The 19,611-nt window shown below is 34.8% G+C and overlaps 1 protein-coding gene across 3 annotated transcripts in view; it reads right to left on the bottom strand.

Annotated features, from left to right (window-relative positions):
* Nucleotides 1-19,611, bottom strand: part of MCU (mitochondrial calcium uniporter) — a 472,202-nt gene that overhangs the window by 75,770 nt on the left and 376,821 nt on the right. For 2 of the 3 annotated variants that reach the window (XM_067787519.1, XM_067787518.1), the window contains exon 3: nucleotides 147-251. The exons of the other annotated variant lie outside the window; for it this stretch is intronic. In XM_067787519.1, the coding sequence (XP_067643620.1) occupies nucleotides 147-251 (105 nt within the window). The remainder of the gene's footprint in view (nucleotides 1-146; nucleotides 252-19,611) is intronic. 3 annotated transcript variants of the gene reach the window in all.

The following is a 19,611-nucleotide window of genomic DNA, read 5'->3' on the forward strand; positions in this document are numbered from 1 at the left end:
GTTGTTGTATATAAACAAATAAATTAATAAAGAAAGGAATAAAGAACAAGAACAAAATGATCAACTTTTTGATAAAGATAAATGTAAGCGCACTAGTAGCAATGTTCCACTAGCAGCTAATCGCAAATGGGGTAGATTTATCGTACCTTTGGAGCAATTTTCGTCCGTTGCAAGCAATGATTTTTTATCTAAAGTGTGGCTCTCTTTGTCAGATGACACTGTTTGTTCATTATTAACTGTTTTAGTATTGCCTTGGAACGAAATATGTAAATAAAATAAGAAGAAGAAAAACGAGAAAGAATATAATTTTGAAAGGAATGGGACGGAGTAATACAAAAATATTAGCAAACAAAAGACCGGGAGAGGCTAGAATCTAGGAATTTAATGCTCATTAAAGCAAATTGATTTGAATTTTGCTATGAAATATGGATTAATTGAGTGAAAGCATATGCTTGCGTGGTAGTAAGTTTATATGGATGTGGAGCGAGTTGAAAACTGTAGTGGATTGGGTTAAGAATGGACAAATAAGGCTACGCGAACATATATAATACATTTGTAAAATTATTGTTAAAATCAAAAGCATTTAAAGTTTTAAAAAGGAAGCAAAAACATTTCAAAGTATGTGTAAAAATTGAAAATTTAAATAGAAAATCATTTTAACAAAAAAAAAAAAAAAAAAAAATTAAGGAACAAACTAAAAAATATATAGTAAAGTAAAAAAAGAAAATGCAAAATTAATAACATAAAACATTATACAAAGTAAAATATAATAAAAAGAAAAAGATAGAACAGAATGACGAAATAAAATTTCAGAATTATAAAATATAATAAAAATTCAATACAATACAAGAAAACAAAATATAACGAAATGCCAAGTACCATGAAATAAAAAAGTACATAATTTTTTATTATCTTTTTAACGCGAAACAAAAAATTAAAGCAAGTCAAAATAAAGCTAAATTTAGTATTTCAGAATAAAATAACATAACATTTAATAAGGCAAAAAATAGTACTAAAATAGTACTAAAAAACTTTAAGCAAAATAATAAAAAATTTGAAAATATAAAACATTTTATGAAGAAAAAGCCAAAAAACAACGAGTTCAAGGGAAAATTAAAGGGGAAATTAAGTTTAAATTAAGTACAGTGATGAAACCATACAAATTTAGGAGGAATAAAGCAATTAAAAATAAAATAATACAAAATAACATAAATTGAAAAAAAATTTAAATATAAAAAAGTAAAATAAAATTGAATTAAATAATACAAAATAGAATAGAACAGTACTAAAATAAAATGAAATAAAATAATAAAATAAATAAAATAAAATAGAACAAAATAAAATAACATAAATTAAATTTAAATAAAATATGATCATATGTATTTAATTAGCGAGCTTTGCTCATATTGCTTTATACAATGGTTTTTGTAATTGATATTAGAGAAAAATTGTAAGTTTACAAACGGCGATGGTTACTAGGACATGTTTCTGAATTTCACTTCTTCATCAGCTAGCTTTTCGGGAGTTGAGCGTTGAACTCGAATCTCCAACATTCATATCAGTGCAAGCCTTTAGCTGGAGATTCGAGTTCAAACAAATTCAGAAACATGTCCTAGTAACCATCGCCGTTTGTAAACTTACAATTTTTCTCTAATATCAATTTAAATAAAATAGATAAAATAAAATTTGAAAAAATAAAATAATATAAAATAAAATAAACTAAGGAAATAAACTAAAGTAAAACAAAATTAAATAAAGTGGAAACAAAACAGATTATAATAAAATAAAATAAAAAAAGAAAAATAAAATAAAAAAATAAAATAAAAATAAATTAAAAAAAGTAAAATGAAAAATTTATTAAAAATCATCGAATAAAATCAAATTAAACAGAATTATAGAAAACAAGTTATTTAAACAAAATGAAAGAAGAGATAGAATAAAAAAATTAACAAGCTGATAAAGAAAAAGGCTAAACAAAATGGTGTAAATTAAAATTGCAGGAAAATTAAATAAAAAAGTGATAAGTAAAATAAAATAATGAAATTATAGAAAATTACATGTTAAATAAAACAAACTCATCATGTATAAAAAAAAAATAAAAAATTTAAAACAGAAAAATAAAGTGAAATTTGATTACAATGAAATGAGATTAAATAAAAAAAAATTGTGATAATAAATAAATACAAAACATAATGAAATAAAATAACACAAAATCTTGGTGAAAAAAGCGAAAATTTAATTAAAATTAGTTTAATTACAATATAAAAACGAGCAACTTTCAAGCATCTTTTAAAATTAGTAAGCTCCCACTTAAAAATTGTGCTTAGTAGTTGATTTGCGGTGTTAATGTTATTACTTTTTATGCTGTATACAGTGGTTTCAAAACTGTTAGCTTTTGTTATTTTTAATCTGTTACTAAGTAGTGCTTCTTTTTCTTCGCGAAGGTTGAAGAAAGATTTTGAGGCAGAGCCAGTAACCCTGTTTTCTGTTTACACGTCAAATCACAATCAAATTCGATTTTTTTAAATTTTTCAGAGACAGTTATAGGAACTTCAATTAGCATCTTCTGCTATCAAACGTATCGATGATCTCCGATATCTTAATTCACCATAACTAAGATTTCAGAACATTAACTATCACATCAGCAATATCTTTGAAACAAAAGTCAACAGACCGTCAGGCGATCTGGATGCATAGTTGGCAATCGCTTTTTTGTTTGTTTAGGGTTCTGCCTTAAGCTTAAATGTTTTATACTCAGCGTGCTTTGCACACAGAGTATATTAACTTTGACTGGATAACGATTGATTGTACAGGTATAAAGGAATCGAGATAGATATAGATTTCCATATATCAAAATCATCAGTATCGAAAAAAACAATTGATTACGCCATGTCCGTCCGTCTGTCCGTTAACACGACAACTTGAGTAAATTTTAAGGTATCTTGATGAAATTCGGTAGGTAGGTTCCTGGGTACTCATCTCAGATCGCTATTTAAAATGAACGATATCGGACTATAACCACGCCTACTTTTTCGATATCGAAAATTTCGAAATTCCGGAAAAATGCGATAATTCATTACCAAAGACGGATAAAGCTATGAAACTTGGTAGGTGGGTTGACCTTATGACTCAGAATAGAAAATTAGTAAAATTTTGGACAATGGGCGTGGCGCCGCCCACTTTTAAAAGAAGGTAGTTTAAACGTTTTGCAAGCTGTAATTTGGCAGTCGTTGAAGATATCAGGATGAAGTTTGGCAGGAACGTTACCCCTATTACTATATGTATGCTCAATAAAAATTAGCAAAATCGGAGAACGACAACGCCCACTTTTAAAAAAAAATTTTTTTTTAAAGTCAAATTTTAACAAAAAATTTAATATCTTAACAGTATATATAGGTAAATTATGTCAACATTCAACTCCAGTAATGATGTGATACAATACAAAAATAAAAGAAAATTTCAAAATGGGCGTGGCTCCGACCTTTTTCATTTAATTTGTCTAGAATACTTTTAATGCCATAAATCGAACACAAATTTACTAGTACTTGTGAAATTTGAATGGGGCATATATTCTATGACGATAACTGTTTCCTGTAAAAATGGGCGAAATCGTTTGAAGCCGCGCCCAGTTTTTATACACAGTCAACCGTGTGTCCTTTCGCTCGGCCGTTAACACGATAACTTGAGCAAATATCGATATATCTTTACTAAATTCAGTTCACGTACTTATCTGAACTCACTTTATCTTGATATAAAAAATGGCCGAAATCCGACTATGACCACGCCAACTTTTTCGATATCGAAAATTACGAAAAATGAAAAAAATGCCAAATACGAAAATGATGAATCATGGCAATTGAATTGGTTTATTGACGCAAAATATAATTTTAGAAAAAACTTTGTAAAACGGGTGTCACACCGACCATATTAAGTAGAAGAAAATGAAAAAGTTCTGCAGGGCGAAATCAAAAGCCCTTGGAATCTTGGCAGGAATACTGTTCGTGGTATTACATATATAAATAAATTAGTGGTACCCGACAGATGATGTTTTGGGTCACCCTGGTCCACATTTTGGTCGATATCTCGAAAACGCCTTCACATATACAACTAAGGGCCACTCCATTTTAAAACTCTCATTAATACCTTTAATTTGATACCAATATCGTACAAACACATTCTAAGTCACCCCTGGTACACCATTATGGTGATATCTCGAAAAGGTGCCCACCTATAGAACTAAGGCCCACTCCCTTTTAAAATACTCAGTAACACCTTTCATTTGATATCCATATTGTACAAACGCATTCTAGAGTCACCCCTGGTCCACCTTTATGGCGATATCTCGAAAAGGCGTCCACCTATAGAACTAAGGCCCACTCCCTTTTAAAATACTCATTATCACCTTTCGTTTGATACCCATATCGTACAAACAAATTCTAGAATCACCCCTGGTCCACCTTTATGGCGATATCTCGAAAAGGCGTCCACCTATAGAACTAAGGCCCACTCCCTTTTAAAATACTCAGTAACACCTTTCATTTGATATCCATATTGTACAAACGCATTCTAGAGTCACCCCTGGTCCACGGTTATGGCGATGTCCCGAAAAGGCGTCCACGCAAAGAACTAAGGCCCATTCCCTTTTAAAATACTTATTAACACCTTTCGTTTGATACCCATATTGTACAAAAGCATTCTAGAGTCAACCCTGGTCCACCTTTATAACGATATTCCGAAAAGGCTTCCACCTATAGAACTAAGGCCCACTCCCTTTTAAAATACTCATTAACACTTTTAATTTGATACCCATATTGTACAAACGCATTCTAAAGTCACCCCTGGTCCACCTTTATGGCGATATCTGGAATCCTAAATATCGAGTTCATGCAGATAGACTTGAATCAGTACAAAAGCAATTTCTCCTTTTCTCTTTAAGAAATTTTCAGTGGGACTCTGCGTATAATCTTCCCCCTTATACTAGTCGGTTGAAGCTTATAAATTTTCCAATTTATTGCAAGTCATAGAGAAATAATATTTATGACTAAACTACCGAATGGATTGATTTCTAGCCCAATTCTCTTAAACGAAGTAAACCTTAACGTCCCATCACGAGTGTTAAGACATTACAAACCTTTTCTTTTGAGGCAAACAACGGATATAAAAAAGCACTAGTAGATAAGCTCAGAAGGACAAATGGAGAACCAAAAAGAAATAATGAAAAAGAAAATAATAGCTGGACGACTATGACATATACTGGAAAAGCAACATATAAATTGGCAAATTTCTTTAAAAAATACAACATTAACACAGCATTCAAAACATCGAACAATCTAGGGCGAAAACTAAGAACTAACATTAACTCAGAGGATCCGTTTAGCAGCCACGGCGTATACAAGCTTACCTGCGGATGCCAGCATAGTTACATAGGACAAACAGGACGGCAAATAAGAACGAGGTTCAGAGAACATATTAGAGATTACAACAAAAAAATACGGAATCCAAACATTATACCCGAGCCTAACTTCGCGAATCACATGGTCGAGAATGAATGTTCCCCAGCAAACATCAATAAAACAGTTAGGGTTCTTCACATACAAGAAAAGGGCCGACGTCTCAACGTACTCGAAAACATGGAAATCTACAAACAGAAAACATTCGACGGTAGAATAATAAACGAACAGATAAACACCATTTCTGACACAATATTCGAGCCTTTAAAACTTGTTTACAGGAAACAACTTAATCACACAGGTACAACAGACAAACGCACAACAACAAATAAATACAAAACAATTAACACACCAAAACAAAAAACCGACAAAGAAGGTCAAACGACTAAAATCACAGATTTCTACCTACCCCAGTCAGCCACACAAATCGATTAGTAAACCACCCTCGGTTCTGAACGAACACACAGCACATACACATAACTAAATATACACAAGCATCAATTTGACAATACCTGCTCATATACCTACGAACTATAAATACAGGACAAATGACAACAACAGATCAGAACGAAAATCGACACTGATGATGGCACAACGCCGAAACCGGTTTGTCTCAAAACCAAATTTGACAAGGGATGACGGAAAATCGTTCCAATATACATCATTTATCCACCCTGTCGGAAAATCAACCAAACAAGATAAGTCAACTAATTTTGATTTAAATGAACCTTTTCGGCGTTGTGTCAACACTCATTCTAGTTCATTTGATATAACGGATTCACTTTTTACAATAAAGAAAACTGTCCTATCCTATCTTAACTCGTAACAAAAAAAAAAAAAAAAAAAAAAATAAAAAAAAATTACGTACTAAAAAGTTCACTTACTTAACAATGTAGTATATGCATAATTTCTAACTGTTTTTATAATACTCAGCTGATGATTTTTATTCTGTAGCTGAGCAGTTTTAGATCTCAACGCTTAACAAACCTCCGCTTATCCACAACTCGGCAAAAGTAAAAAAAATCCGCGCGTCATGCGGGTGTGCCTCTCGCATCGGTTGGGCTGGCTTTGGAGGGTATTAATCCGTTGGGTATTATTATTTATCTTGAAAAGGCGCCCCTCTATAGAAATAAAGCCCACTCCCTTTTAAAATACTCATTAACACCTTTCATTTGATACCCATACCGTACAAACACATTCTGGAGTCACCCCTGGTCCACCTTTATGGCCGTCCACCTATAAAACTAAGACCCACTCCCCTTTAAAATACTCATTAACACCTTTCATTTGATAACCATATCGTACAAACAAATTCTAGAGTCATCCCTGGTCAACCTCTATGGCGATATCTCGAAAAGGCGTCTACTTATAGAACTAAGACCCACTCCCCTTTAAAATACTCATTAACACCATTCATTTCATACCCGTATCGTACAAACACATTCTAGAGTCCCCCTAGTCCACGTATATGGCGATATCTCAAAAAGGCGTCCACCTATAGAACTAAGGCCCCCTCCCTTTTAAAATACTCCCTAACACTTTTCATTTGATTCCCATATCGTACAAACAAATTCTAGAGTCACCCCTGGTCCACCTTTATGGCGATATCTCGAATTGGCGTACACTCGGAGCGCTTGTCAAACACTGCCGAGGGGCGACCCCGCTTAGAAAATTTTTGTTCTAATTGAAAAATCTTATTTCTAAAATTTTGATGTTGGTTTGCCCGGGGTGTGAACCCAGGGCATACGGTGTGGTAGGCGGAACACGCTACCATCACACCACGGTGGCCAGGGTTACCCTAGGTGCATTTTCCTACATGGTAATATTCCCTCATTTTGTCTCCTAAGCTCTCAGCTGAGTATGTAATGTTCGGCTACACCAGGATTTAGCCTTCCTTACTTGTTTCGACATCTGTTTAAGCTTGCGCATTTTTTTGTAATTTGCTTGGACTCATTAAGCTTCGTAAATATTCTACAAACTATCTCGATAAATCAAGTAAATTTTCTCGAAAGTAAGGATTTTAGGGTTATCCTCCTCCACTAACTTTTCTCTGGAATATATTAAAAAAAAACTATAACGTGCTATACAATGAACCAGCGTTACCAAAACTGTTCTTATGAACGCGCCTTAAAGTAGTTCTCCATTCTTTGTCATATGGATGAATGGGCAGAAGAATCATACGCCAATATGACTGCTGAGACTTCAGAAATTATTCCAGGCAAAGTTAGGCCGTGAATAATTGGTAATATAAAAGAAATAAGAAGAAAATTGTGTTAACGTGGAACAAAAGATAAATAATTTCGAAATTCCTCAATCGATACCTCGGCCTCATAACTACGTAATTTACTAATTCAATAATTATTGAGTAAGACAAAATTTAACTAAAAAATGCCAAAGTGTAAATGCATTTAGTGTTAGTGTGTTTGTGATAATTAAAAAATACGCAATGAGTTCTCGGAAACAACAAAGCCGCTTAAATATATTGACAATCGCTGTTTCACAACTTCAAACGAAGCTACGCGTTTTAATCAATCATTCATTATTGCTTATTTAATTAATCCCACGCCTCTACGTTTTTAATCAAATTAGCGCCGTTTGCTTTCAAATTTGTGTTCATTAAATTTCATTTTACACAGCTAAGCTAATTGTTTCTTAAAAGGTTGGCAAATTGATTTTTTATCAACGTTCAAAATAGGTTCAGGACAAAGTCACAGCCTGTGCTATGGCGGCACAATGGGCAATGGTTATTTTCGAACATCACAAACGCGCAAGGACAAGCGGTGAGTAGAATTTATATTTAATTATGTAAAAACTTGATGTTTAGAATACACTTAAACGTATAATTACATAAGTACCTATTACTCGATGCGACTCTAAAGTAAGCAATAGAGTGTTTAGTAGACTGGGTCGAAAGAAAAAACTGGAAGAAGGCCGCCGCCTTTAGGTTGAAGCTGAACCCAAATTCTTTTACTTTTGATTATACTTAGATTGATTATATGACATCCTACTTTTAAAATTGATAAATATTTAATTTGGTCTTAAGAAGATCTTAAGGCAGTTGTAGCCCCTTAAAGTATGTTTCTATTTTGAACAAATTATTTTGGATCACCTTTTTCTCGAAATCCTCTCACAATAAGCTTAAAATTAAGGTGCGATCTTTTGAAACTTTTTTTATATCGCATGTAGACCGATCTTATCATAGGCTGTTCTTCCCCTACGGGTACAATCCCTCTACAGCTGCTTTGCACAGCTTAAATTTTCCAATTTTCATAATCCGTCACGACAGTCCAGTGCAGCTGCCTCTACCACTTATGCGAATCTCAAGTATATGCTGTGCTTGGCACCAGAGCTTGTGCGACCAGAGGAAATCCATCTTCTGTGTTGCTGTAGTGCATATAAACCACCCACTTCCATCTAGGTCTAGGTCTCTGCATCGTATCTTCATATACGGGATGTTAAAAGATAAAGCAGCGGAATGTATGTTGTTAGGCAGTTGTTCCGAAACTGAATAATATTCGATAAAAAAGCAAAACGGTACGTAGCTCAACTATATTTATATTTAATTGAGTAGTGAATCCAAAAACAAATGTTTAAACTAAATTAAAGTAAATATGCATTTCCGTTTTTTTTATAACCGAAGTCTCACGCGTACATTTTAGTAAAATACGCACGTACATATGTACATATAAGTGTATATACAGCAGAGAAAACGAAAATAGCAGTGGTAGGTTCGGTAAGTTTGAGTTTTAACTGGCCGGTCAATAAGGATCTAGACTAAAGCTGTCCATAGCGTCACCAGAATTTGTTTGACGCCCAGAGAATAAACCCCTATTAGGTGCCAGGACCATTAAAGCTTTCTAGGGTCTAGTTAAATTTCAGCCCCAAGATTTGGCAACTTTGCCGCCCCTAATAGCTGGTGCCTTGACCTCGCGAGCGCAGGACATGCACACAGAAAACTGTTTCTTCCTGCTGTTCGTACTTCCTACATCAGATTAAGTTACGCTGCCTAACTTATAAGCGTGTGACGCCAGGGGAAGATCCAATTTATATATAAACTGCAGGCCCGACGCTTTCCGTAATACGGTATGCACGTGCAAAGTGTGTTCAGCTATTTCTGTACTCTTGCACTAACACCCCGGCTCTATTGTGGTCCCAAGATCTTTTTCGAAGCTAAGGCCGGGGCCATGTAGACTGTTCGTCCTATATAAGATGGCGCTATACTGCTATGGCATATGCAGATGTCCCGATGCCTTAAGCCTTGTTGTAATTGCTAGCGCTTTATTTTTGGCCATTCGGTATGCCAGTTGGATGTGTAGAATGGTATGCAAAGTTGCTGTCGGGATAGTTTTCAGGGTTCGTAGGTCAATCAATTTTCTTTTTACAAAGTACCAGTTATAGGTTTCTCAAAGTTCGCATTGATTTTTGAAAATTTGTTGTCGATGTGTGTTTCAGATTTTCTTCCATATAAAAAATAAAGCTTCGCGTGAAAGATCTTCGAAAAAAGAATAGTCAAAGATCAAAAATTGTTAGACTTAAATTTATTGGACTAAAAGCCTGCATACCCAAAAATATTCCCAAATCCTAAATTCCTAAATCATCGAAAAAAAGCAGAATTTAGTTCACAAAATTTGTTAAAATGTGCAGTGTTATTTTCGTATTCGCTGCTGTACTAAATGCCGTATTGTGCGAAAGAAAGTGAAACGGCAAATAACATTAAACGAATTTACGAGCCTGACCCTGGCGCATCTTGCGCAACCAATATAAAAGTCTCTTATCAAATATCAATAGAAATCAGCTGTTCTATTAACATACAGCTTGCGCTGCCATCTATCGTACAATACAGCTTGTGATGCCATCTAGCGTACAATAGCAACTGCCGGTAATGCAGTGCAAATGTTCACAATAGTGCCATAGTAAAAATAGATTTCTTTGTGTGCTCACAATCGTTTATTTTTAACCAATTATTTTAATAAAATATAGCTAAACAAAAGCACTACGACCAAAATTGGCTAATAGCCCGAATCCCCATCTTTACAACCAAAACTTTATTTATAGATTTGGATTCCAAATAAGAGCGAAAAAGGGACTCGTACATAAAAACAGCAATTGGAAATAATATATATGATTCTTATATACATATGTATGTATGTGTGTGGTTATATTTGTATATAAATAAATTGTAAATGAAGACTTGCATGTTTAATGTCTATTCCACGATTTTTATTCAACGTTGCCTTTTTCACCCTTTCTCTTCCTTCGTTTCCTTTTCTATATCGACTCGAAAGCAAAGCTTTGCCAATTCTTCGTAAACCTAAATGGAATTGGAAATTTAAGAAAGCTTTAGTTGATGTCAAGATATCCGGTCTGAGAATTTCCTGTCGATTTTTCTTACAAAGCCAATTTGGCTTTACATACAATTAAGCGCCTATAAATAGGCCAGTAAAAAGGCGACAAATATAAATCGCAAGATATTTCTCACAAAACCTATTTTCACGTACTTTCATGTTATCCTCGTAGGTATGAGATAGTTTATTTATTTTTATTGTATATATATTTTGAAGTATCCTGGACTAAACTAACACATTATGATCACAGCTCTTTGAGCATTTAGATTAATTAAACTTGCCTTTTACTTAAACGCGGTATTAAGGTCATAAGAAACCGATCGAGACTTTTTTTGAACTTTCCCTATGAGCCAAACTGAATCTTTTTTTGTGGAAAGAGCCGGGGTACTCAAGTGACCCTGGTTATCAGCTTAACTAATTATGTGGTTACATTTTTCACACACTTTGAAAAAGCCAAATGCACTGGAGGCAAATAAAAAGTTAATAATTAGTTGACTGGATTAGCTAAAGTGATTTGAATCTATACATTTTATAAAATAAAGTCGCCAAATGACTATTTAATATATTGTGTATGCACAGAAAGCTCTGTTTTAAAAAAGGGTTTTTTGCGTTTTAATGCTAAGCTATATTATACGGTTAATTTAATGCTAAGCTCTGTTATATGGTTAATTTCGATAAACTGAAGGAATCTAATGAAGGGGTGAATTGGTACGTAAAAAAAATTAAAATTTTAGTTGAGTCCTTGCTAATATAGTTAAAATTACTAAAGCAAATATGAAATAATTTTTACAAAAAAAAAAAAAAAAAAAGTTTGCGCGTATGTTCGCTGTGAACCATACCTTCAAACACCAGTTCAGCGAAAACATTTCACCACATCACATTGTCTAATTCGATCAAATGGTGAAAAATTCCAGTTAGCGAATACTTCCACCTGTGTATGTATGTAAGTATGCATGCATTTTCATTTCATTTCGTATTGAGACGGTACTAGATTTAATAATGTCCCCTCGTAGTGCTTTCAACAGATTCTTATACTATTGTGATGTCCAACGAAAGGGCAATTGGCCCCCTTTGCAAACCTTTTGAACGCGTTCTAAACTGGTCTTGTCATAGGTGGTTCTGAAATAGTAGCAGTCTCCAAATAACTAATTTTAGTCGCAAAAGAGTATGCAACTTTAACCAGTTTTGACCAGACTGGTCCTCTTTATAGCCCTTAGTATACTGTCGGACAGCCACTTTTTCTACTATCTTTTATATCTTTTCGAGTACTGTTCGATAGGTCCCCGTGTACACCTTCGGGTAATGTCGGCAGGTCTTCTTTCAACCGCTACGGGTACAATCGACAGATCCCAAGAGGGATCAATCACAGACCACTCCCGTTAGGAATTAATCGTATGTTTATTCGCAGAGTACATAGATCTCAGTTTTAGACGCTATTTATAAAAGCGTGGCACTAATTGCTTCGCTCTACATCCGCTTAGCACCAGTTCTGAGTTAGTCATTAAACCAGTAGTTCGAAGCTGTCGCTTTTTGTGACCGTCTCCCCTATTTGCTGCAGGGTATATACATACATATTCACGAATAAATGCGAAATTTAATGATGCTTTGCAAAAATAAAATTAAGACTATACCAACGAGAGAACAGGGCCGATCAATTTTACAAGCTGATATTTAGGATGCGATTGCGTGTATTTTTCGTAAAGCTCGCGAGCTTCTCCACATTCCCTTACGATTTCTTTTGGAGCAAAATTCCAAAAACCACATATAAAAGACACCGGAATACATGGAATGCAAATATTGCAGCGACTAATTTGAATGTCGGGAAGCTCGCGAGATTTACTAGTATTTCGAAGTATGCTGGTATGTGGGAATTTAAGTTCCCCGTAAAGTTAATAAGGCTCTGTAAAATGACGTGGAGCAACACCACCAGCTACGAAAGGATTGGGGAAAACCTCTCCGAGCCATTCGAAACCAAACGAGAATTCAGACAAGATATCGTATGATATCTTTAATTTGATGCTGAAGAAAATTAAAGCTGTAGGACTTAGCCGCTCTGGAAAAATATTATATAAAAGCGTGCAGCTACTGGCGTATGCTGATGACATTGATATTATCGGACTGAACAACACCGCCGTAAGTTCTGCTTTCTCCAAACTGGAAAAAGAATCGGAAACTATGGGTTTGATGGTTCCCCCAACGGGTTGAAGGATAAGAAGATACCCGCGGCAGTTGTGAATAGCGCAACCCTTTCAAGCGGTTGCCAGCGCAAATTATTGCTTCTCCAACCCAATTGTCAACCTCACCCACCCTATTTCTTTAACAGCCGAGGCTTTGGTGACTCCAAGTTCCCCATGGATCTAGGGGTGGGAGGGCGGTATGGCCGGAGATGCTGGGGCTAGTGCCTCAAGGGTGCTTGTAACAGGAACGTATAGGATCTGCATCCGGCAAGAGACCATCAACATCGATAATACTCCCAAAAGCCTTCAGAAAGTGTCTTTATCGCTACAACAACAACAATAGCAACATTAAAAACATGGTTTTGATGGTGAATGACATCAACATAATCCAGCGAATTAAGACACAGCGGATACGCTGGCTAGGCCTTGTTGCGCGAATGAAAGATGACGCTCCGGCTCAGAAAATATTTCTATCGGAACCCGCCTTTGGTAATAGAGGAAGAGGGCGGATCCCACTTCGCTGGCCGGAGCATCATCTCTCATTCGCATAACATGGCCTAGCCAGCGCAGCAGCTGCGGTTTAATTCGCTGGATTATGTTGATGCCTGCGTAAAGCTCGTACAGTTCATCATGAAATCATATTCGGTACTCGCCATCGCCAACGCGTAGAGAGCCATAAATCTTTTCTCTCGAGCTTTCTTACACAAACAAAATTTACATTGATTGAGCTCTTTATTAGACTCTTGACATTTTAAGCAAGAATGTGAATTGAAAGTGTATGAAAGCTCAAAGAGGTAAAAAGCCGTGTGTTATTTGATTATCCTTCAACTTACACAAATGGTAATATGTAAATGAGTTTTAAAAATGTTAGCGAAGAGCGTCACAACAACCAATATTAGATTTTTTCAATACAACGAAAAGTACAACACAAAAAATACACATCGATAAATAATAAAAGCATGAGTAAAGATTTAGTAAATACTTTTCTACCTCAAATTAATTTAATTTGTTTTTTCCGCATACCAATATTTATTCTACTATTCGTTTGTGAAACTCCTTACCTGAAAAGAGAAAGCAAATAGTTGGAGTATGTTATAGGCATTTTTAAATTAATTTGAAGATTTTGTTATTGTAAAACTTTATATGAGCTTAAAGGCCGTTGTCATATAAAGTTTTACAATAACAAATACATACAGGGATATCAAAAATCATCAATAATGTTTAAAGATTTTGGTTTGGTTTAGTATTTACTATGGACACTAGTGCAGACGAAGTAAATTTTGTTTTTCTTGAAAATATAGGTTCGAATAACCAGAAAGGTAGGGTTCAAAATGTGCTATTTGACAGACAACGCTGTGGGCGTTTCTCAGCAATATTTTCACCAAAGGAAGACAGGAAGAAATTGGTTAAGTCTCACCCTAATGTACATGCGTATATGTTAGATCGGGTCAAATTGTTTGCCCATCAGGAGTATAGCAAAAAAGTAATCTACAGATGATTCTAAGAAAAATTGCTGAAGACACCATAGCTCTAAGTCCCATTTCGAGGTCTCCACTTTTGCAAAATAGATTTTTTTTGTATTTGAATGTAGGGTTTGGCCACAAAATCTTCATAGCTTCTGATAGAATTATAGGAAAAATATCATATTGGGCTTACTTTACATTTCAGAATCTGTATTAATATCTATAGTGTTTTTCAATTTTAGTAGATAGCAGGCTTAAATTATGAGAAATTAGCCTAAAATGATTTTTAACTACTATATTATCATTTCTAACAAATTTCTTATGGAAATTTTTTTTTCTTTACAGCTAAAATAAGTTCAGATCATTTCCAACATCTTTCATTCAGTTTTTCTTTTTTCGAATTCGTTTTAGTCATTGTGAATTCATACAAGCGAAAAATTATTCTATCCTTCCATTGCCATACCTAAACAAGTAAGGAAGGCTAAGTTCGGGTGTAACCGAACATTACATACTCAGTTGAGAGCTATGGAGACAAAATAAGGAAAATCACCATGTAGGAAAATGAACCTAGGGTAACCCTGGAATGTGGTTGTATGGCATGTGTATCAAATGGAAGGTATTAAAGAGTATTTTAAGAGAGAGTAGGCCATAGTTCTATGGATGGACGCCATTTAGGGATATCGCCATAAAGGTGGACCAGGGCTGACTCTAGAATGTGTTTGTACGATATGGGTATCAAATGAAAGGTGATAATGAGTATTTTAAAAGGGAGTAATCCTTAGTTCTATAGGTGGACGCCTTTTCGAGATATCGCCATAAAGGTGGACCAAGGGTGACCCTAGAATGTTTGTACGATATGGGTATCAAACGAAAGGTGCTACTGAGCATTTTAAGAGGGAGTGGGCATGAGGTCTATAGGTGGACGCCTTTTCGAGATATCGTCATTAGGGTGGGCCAGGGGTGACTCTAGAATGTGCTTGTACGATATGGGTATCAAACGAAGGTGTTACTGAGCATTTTAAGAGGGAGTGGGCATTAGGTCTATAGGTGGACGCCTTTTCGAGATATCGCCATTAGGGTGGGCCAGGGGTGACTCTAGAATGTTTGTACGATATGGGTATCAAACGAAAGGTGTTACTGAGCATTTTAAGAGGGAGTGGGCATTAGGTCTATAGGTGGACGCCTTTTCGAGATATCGCCATTAGGGTGGGCCAGGGGTGACTCTAGAATATGTTTGTATGATATGGGTATCAAATGAAAGATGGTAATGAGTATTTTAAAAGGGAGTAATCCTTAGTTCTATAGGTGGACGCCTTTTCGAGATATCGCCATAAAGGTGGACCAAGGGTGACCCTAGAATGTTTGTACGATATGGGTATCAAACGAAAGGTGCTACTGAGCATTTTAAGAGGGAGTGGGCATGAGGTCTATAGGTGGACGCCTTTTCGAGATATCGTCATTAGGGTGGGCCAGGGGTGACTCTAGAATGTGCTTGTACGATATGGGTATCAAACGAAGGTGTTACTGAGCATTTTAAGAGGGAGTGGGCATTAGGTCTATAGGTGGACGCCTTTTCGAGATATCGCCATTAGGGTGGGCCAGGGGTGACTCTAGAATGTTTGTACGATATGGGTATCAAACGAAAGGTGTTACTGAGCATTTTAAGAGGGAGTGGGCATTAGGTCTATAGGTGGACGCCTTTTCGAGATATCGCCATTAGGGTGGGCCAGGGGTGACTCTAGAATGTTTTTGTACGATATGGGTATCAAATGAAAGGTGGTAATGAGTATTTTAAAAGGGAGTAATCCTTAGTTCTATAGGTGGACGCCTTTTCGAGATATCGCATTTTTTTCATTTTTCGTAATTTTCGATATAGATAAAGTGGGCGTGGTTATGGTCGGATTTCGGCCATTTTTTATACCAAGATAAAGTGAGTTCAGATAAGTACGTGGGCTAAGTTTAGTAAAGATATATCGGTTTTTGCTCAAGTTATTGTGTTAACGGCCGAGCGGAAGGACAGACGGTGGACTGTATATAAAAACTGGGCGTGGCTTCCACCGATTTCGCCCATTTTCACAGAGAACAGTTACCGTCACAGAATCTAGGCTCCTACCAAATTTGAGAAGGATTGGTAAATTTTTGTTCGACTTATGGCATTAAAAGTATTCTAGACAAACTAAATGAAAATGGGCGGAGCCACGCCCATTTTGAAATTTTCTTTTATTTTTGTATTTTGTTGCATCATATCATTACTGGAGTTGAATTTTGACTTAATTTACTTATATATAGTAAAGATATTAAATTTTTTGTTAAAATTTGAATTAAAAAAATTTTTTTTTTAAAAAGTGGGCGTGTTCTTCATCCAATTTTGCTAAGTTTTATTTAGCACATATATAGTAATAGTGGTAACGTTCCTGCCAAATTTCATCATGATATCTTCAACGACTGCCAAATTACAGCTTGCAAAACTTTTAAATTACCTTCTTGTAAAAGTGGGCGGTGCCACGCCCATTGTCCAAAATCTTACTAATTTTCTATTCTGCGTCATAACGTCAACCCATCTACCAAGTTTCATCGCTTTAACCGCCTTTGGCAATGAATTATCGCATTTTTTCGGTTTTTCGAAATTTTCGATATCGAAAAAGTGGGCGTGGTTATAGTCCGATATCGTTCATTTTAAATATCGGTCTGAGATGAGTGCTCAGGAACCTACATAGCAAATTTCATCAAGATACCTCAAAATTTACTCAAGTTATCGTGTTAACGGACGGACGGACGGACATGGCTCAATCAAATTTTTTTTCGATCCTGATTATTTTGATATATGGAAGTCTATATCTATCTCGATTCCTTTATATATGTACAACCAACCGTTATCCAATCAAACTTAATATACTCTGTGAGCTCTGCTCAACTGAGTATAAAAATAAAAAAAAAAAATTAAGCTGGGTCGATTTATTAACCTATATCGCGCCATCGATTTTTCGATAGATTTTGGGCTCAGGAAAAAAAGTTCCACTAAGCATACCCAAAAAAATAATTTTCGAGTCTGCAAAAATTTGAGTTTTTTGACGTTTTTTTTTTTCTTTGATTTTTAAGGTTTTTTTCATGACCTACTTAAAAAATTTTCATTTGATTTTAAAATTTTCGTGTATACCCTGTCCGACTCAAAATTGTAAGCTAAAAACTTTGGCGATAACAGTTTTTTGAAAAAAAAAAAAAAAAAAAAAATTAAAATATTTTTTGGGCTTTGAGGAGTGTTTTGGTGAAAAAATTAATTTTTTCGCCATTTTTTTTAAGGGTTTCTTCAGAAACGTGCAAAAGTGTTGCCGATGAAAACGAATTTGTCACATAGTTCCTATCTCACTTAAAATTATGCGATAAAAACGTTGGTATTAACAGTTTAAAAAAAATTTTTTTTTTTGGTTTTTGGGACTTGTTTTGGTCGAAATCGAGTTTTTTCATTTTCAAGGCTCCAAACCATTTTTTATGTATATGTTTCCGTTAGACCCACCAATAAGTATACCAAAATGATCAGGGGACGAGCTAAGTTGATTTAGCTATGTCCGTTCGTCCGTCTGTCTCTGTCCGTTTGTTTGAACGCAAACTAGTCCCTCAATTTTTGAGATATCTTGATGAAATTTGGTAAGCAGGCATATTTTGATGGGGGATTTGACATTTGTCGGAATCGACCAGATCGGACCACTATAGCAGATATAGTAATGTCAAATCCCCCATAAAAATATGCCTGCTTACCAAATTTCATCAAGATATCTCAAAAATTGAGGGACTAGTTTGCGTTCAAATAAACGGACAGACGGACAGACGGACGGAAGGACGGACGGACGGACATGGCTAAATCAACTTAGCTCGTCCCCTGATCATTTTGGTATACTTATTGGTGGGTCTAGCGGAAACATATACATAAAAAATGATTTGGAGCCTTGAAAATGAAAAAACTCGATTTCGACCAAAACAAGTCCCAAACACAAAAAAAAAATTTTTTTTTTAAACTGTTAATGCCAACGTTTTTATCGCATAATTTTAAGTGGGATAGGAACTATGAGACAAATTCGTTTTCATCGGCAACACTTTTGCACGTTTCTGAAGAAATCCTTAAAAAAATTACGAAAACATAAATTTTTTCACCAAAACACTCCTCAAAACCCAAAAAATATTTTTATTTTTTTTTTTCAAAAAACTGTTATCGCCAAAGTTTTTAGCTTACAATTTTGAGTCGGACAGGGTATACATGAAAATTTTAAAATCAAATAAAAATTTTTTAAGTAGGTCATGAAAAAAACCTCAAAAATCAAAGAAAAAAATTTAAAAAACTCAAATTTTGCAGGCTCGAAAATAATTTTTTTGGGTATGCTTAGTGGAATTTTTTTTTCCTGAGCCCAATACCTATCGAAAAATCGATGGCGCGATATAGGTTAACTTTCGTCCATGCAAATCAACCCAGCTTAATATAAATAATGCAATAAACCAGTCGTCTAAAAATTGTTTGAAAAACACTATGGAACAAATTATTTAAGTAATCGAACAGCGATTGAACAGGTGATCGAGGCTGTTTACTATTGTGAACATTTTTGTCAAACATTCGCCACTTGTATGAATTCACAATGGTTTTAGTAGAAAATATTTTTTGCTTATTACTTGAAAATATAGGTTTTTTAGACAATTTTTTTCTACTAAAACGAATGCGAAAAAAGAAAAACTGTCTGTATGAAAGTTGTTGGAAATATTCCGAACTTATTTTAGCTGTAAAGAAAAAAATCCATAAGAAGTTTATTAAAAATGATAATATAGTGGTTAGAAGTTCATTTTAGGCTAATTTCTCATAATTTAATCCTGATATCTCCACTATTATATTCATACATATTCTGAAATGTACGCAAGATACCTTTAAAGTAAGCCCAATGTGATGTTTTTCCTATAATTCTATCATCAGAAGCTATGAAGATTTTTTGGCCTCGGGTACTCGAAATCGGACTTAGAGCTATGGTGTCTTCAGCATCATCTGTAGATTGCGTTTTTGCTATGCTCCTGATGGAAAAAAAAATTTGACCCGCTCTAGTATATATGTATTTATTTGAATAGTTAAATACTTGAGGTTATTGAAACTGAGAGTGAAAAAACTTTCGAAATTAAATTTCATACTACCAAAGTGTCA

The sequence above is a fragment of the Eurosta solidaginis genome, chromosome 5 (genome assembly GCF_040869045.1).
Source record: "Eurosta solidaginis isolate ZX-2024a chromosome 5, ASM4086904v1, whole genome shotgun sequence".
Lineage (NCBI taxonomy): Eukaryota > Metazoa > Arthropoda > Insecta > Diptera > Tephritidae > Eurosta > Eurosta solidaginis.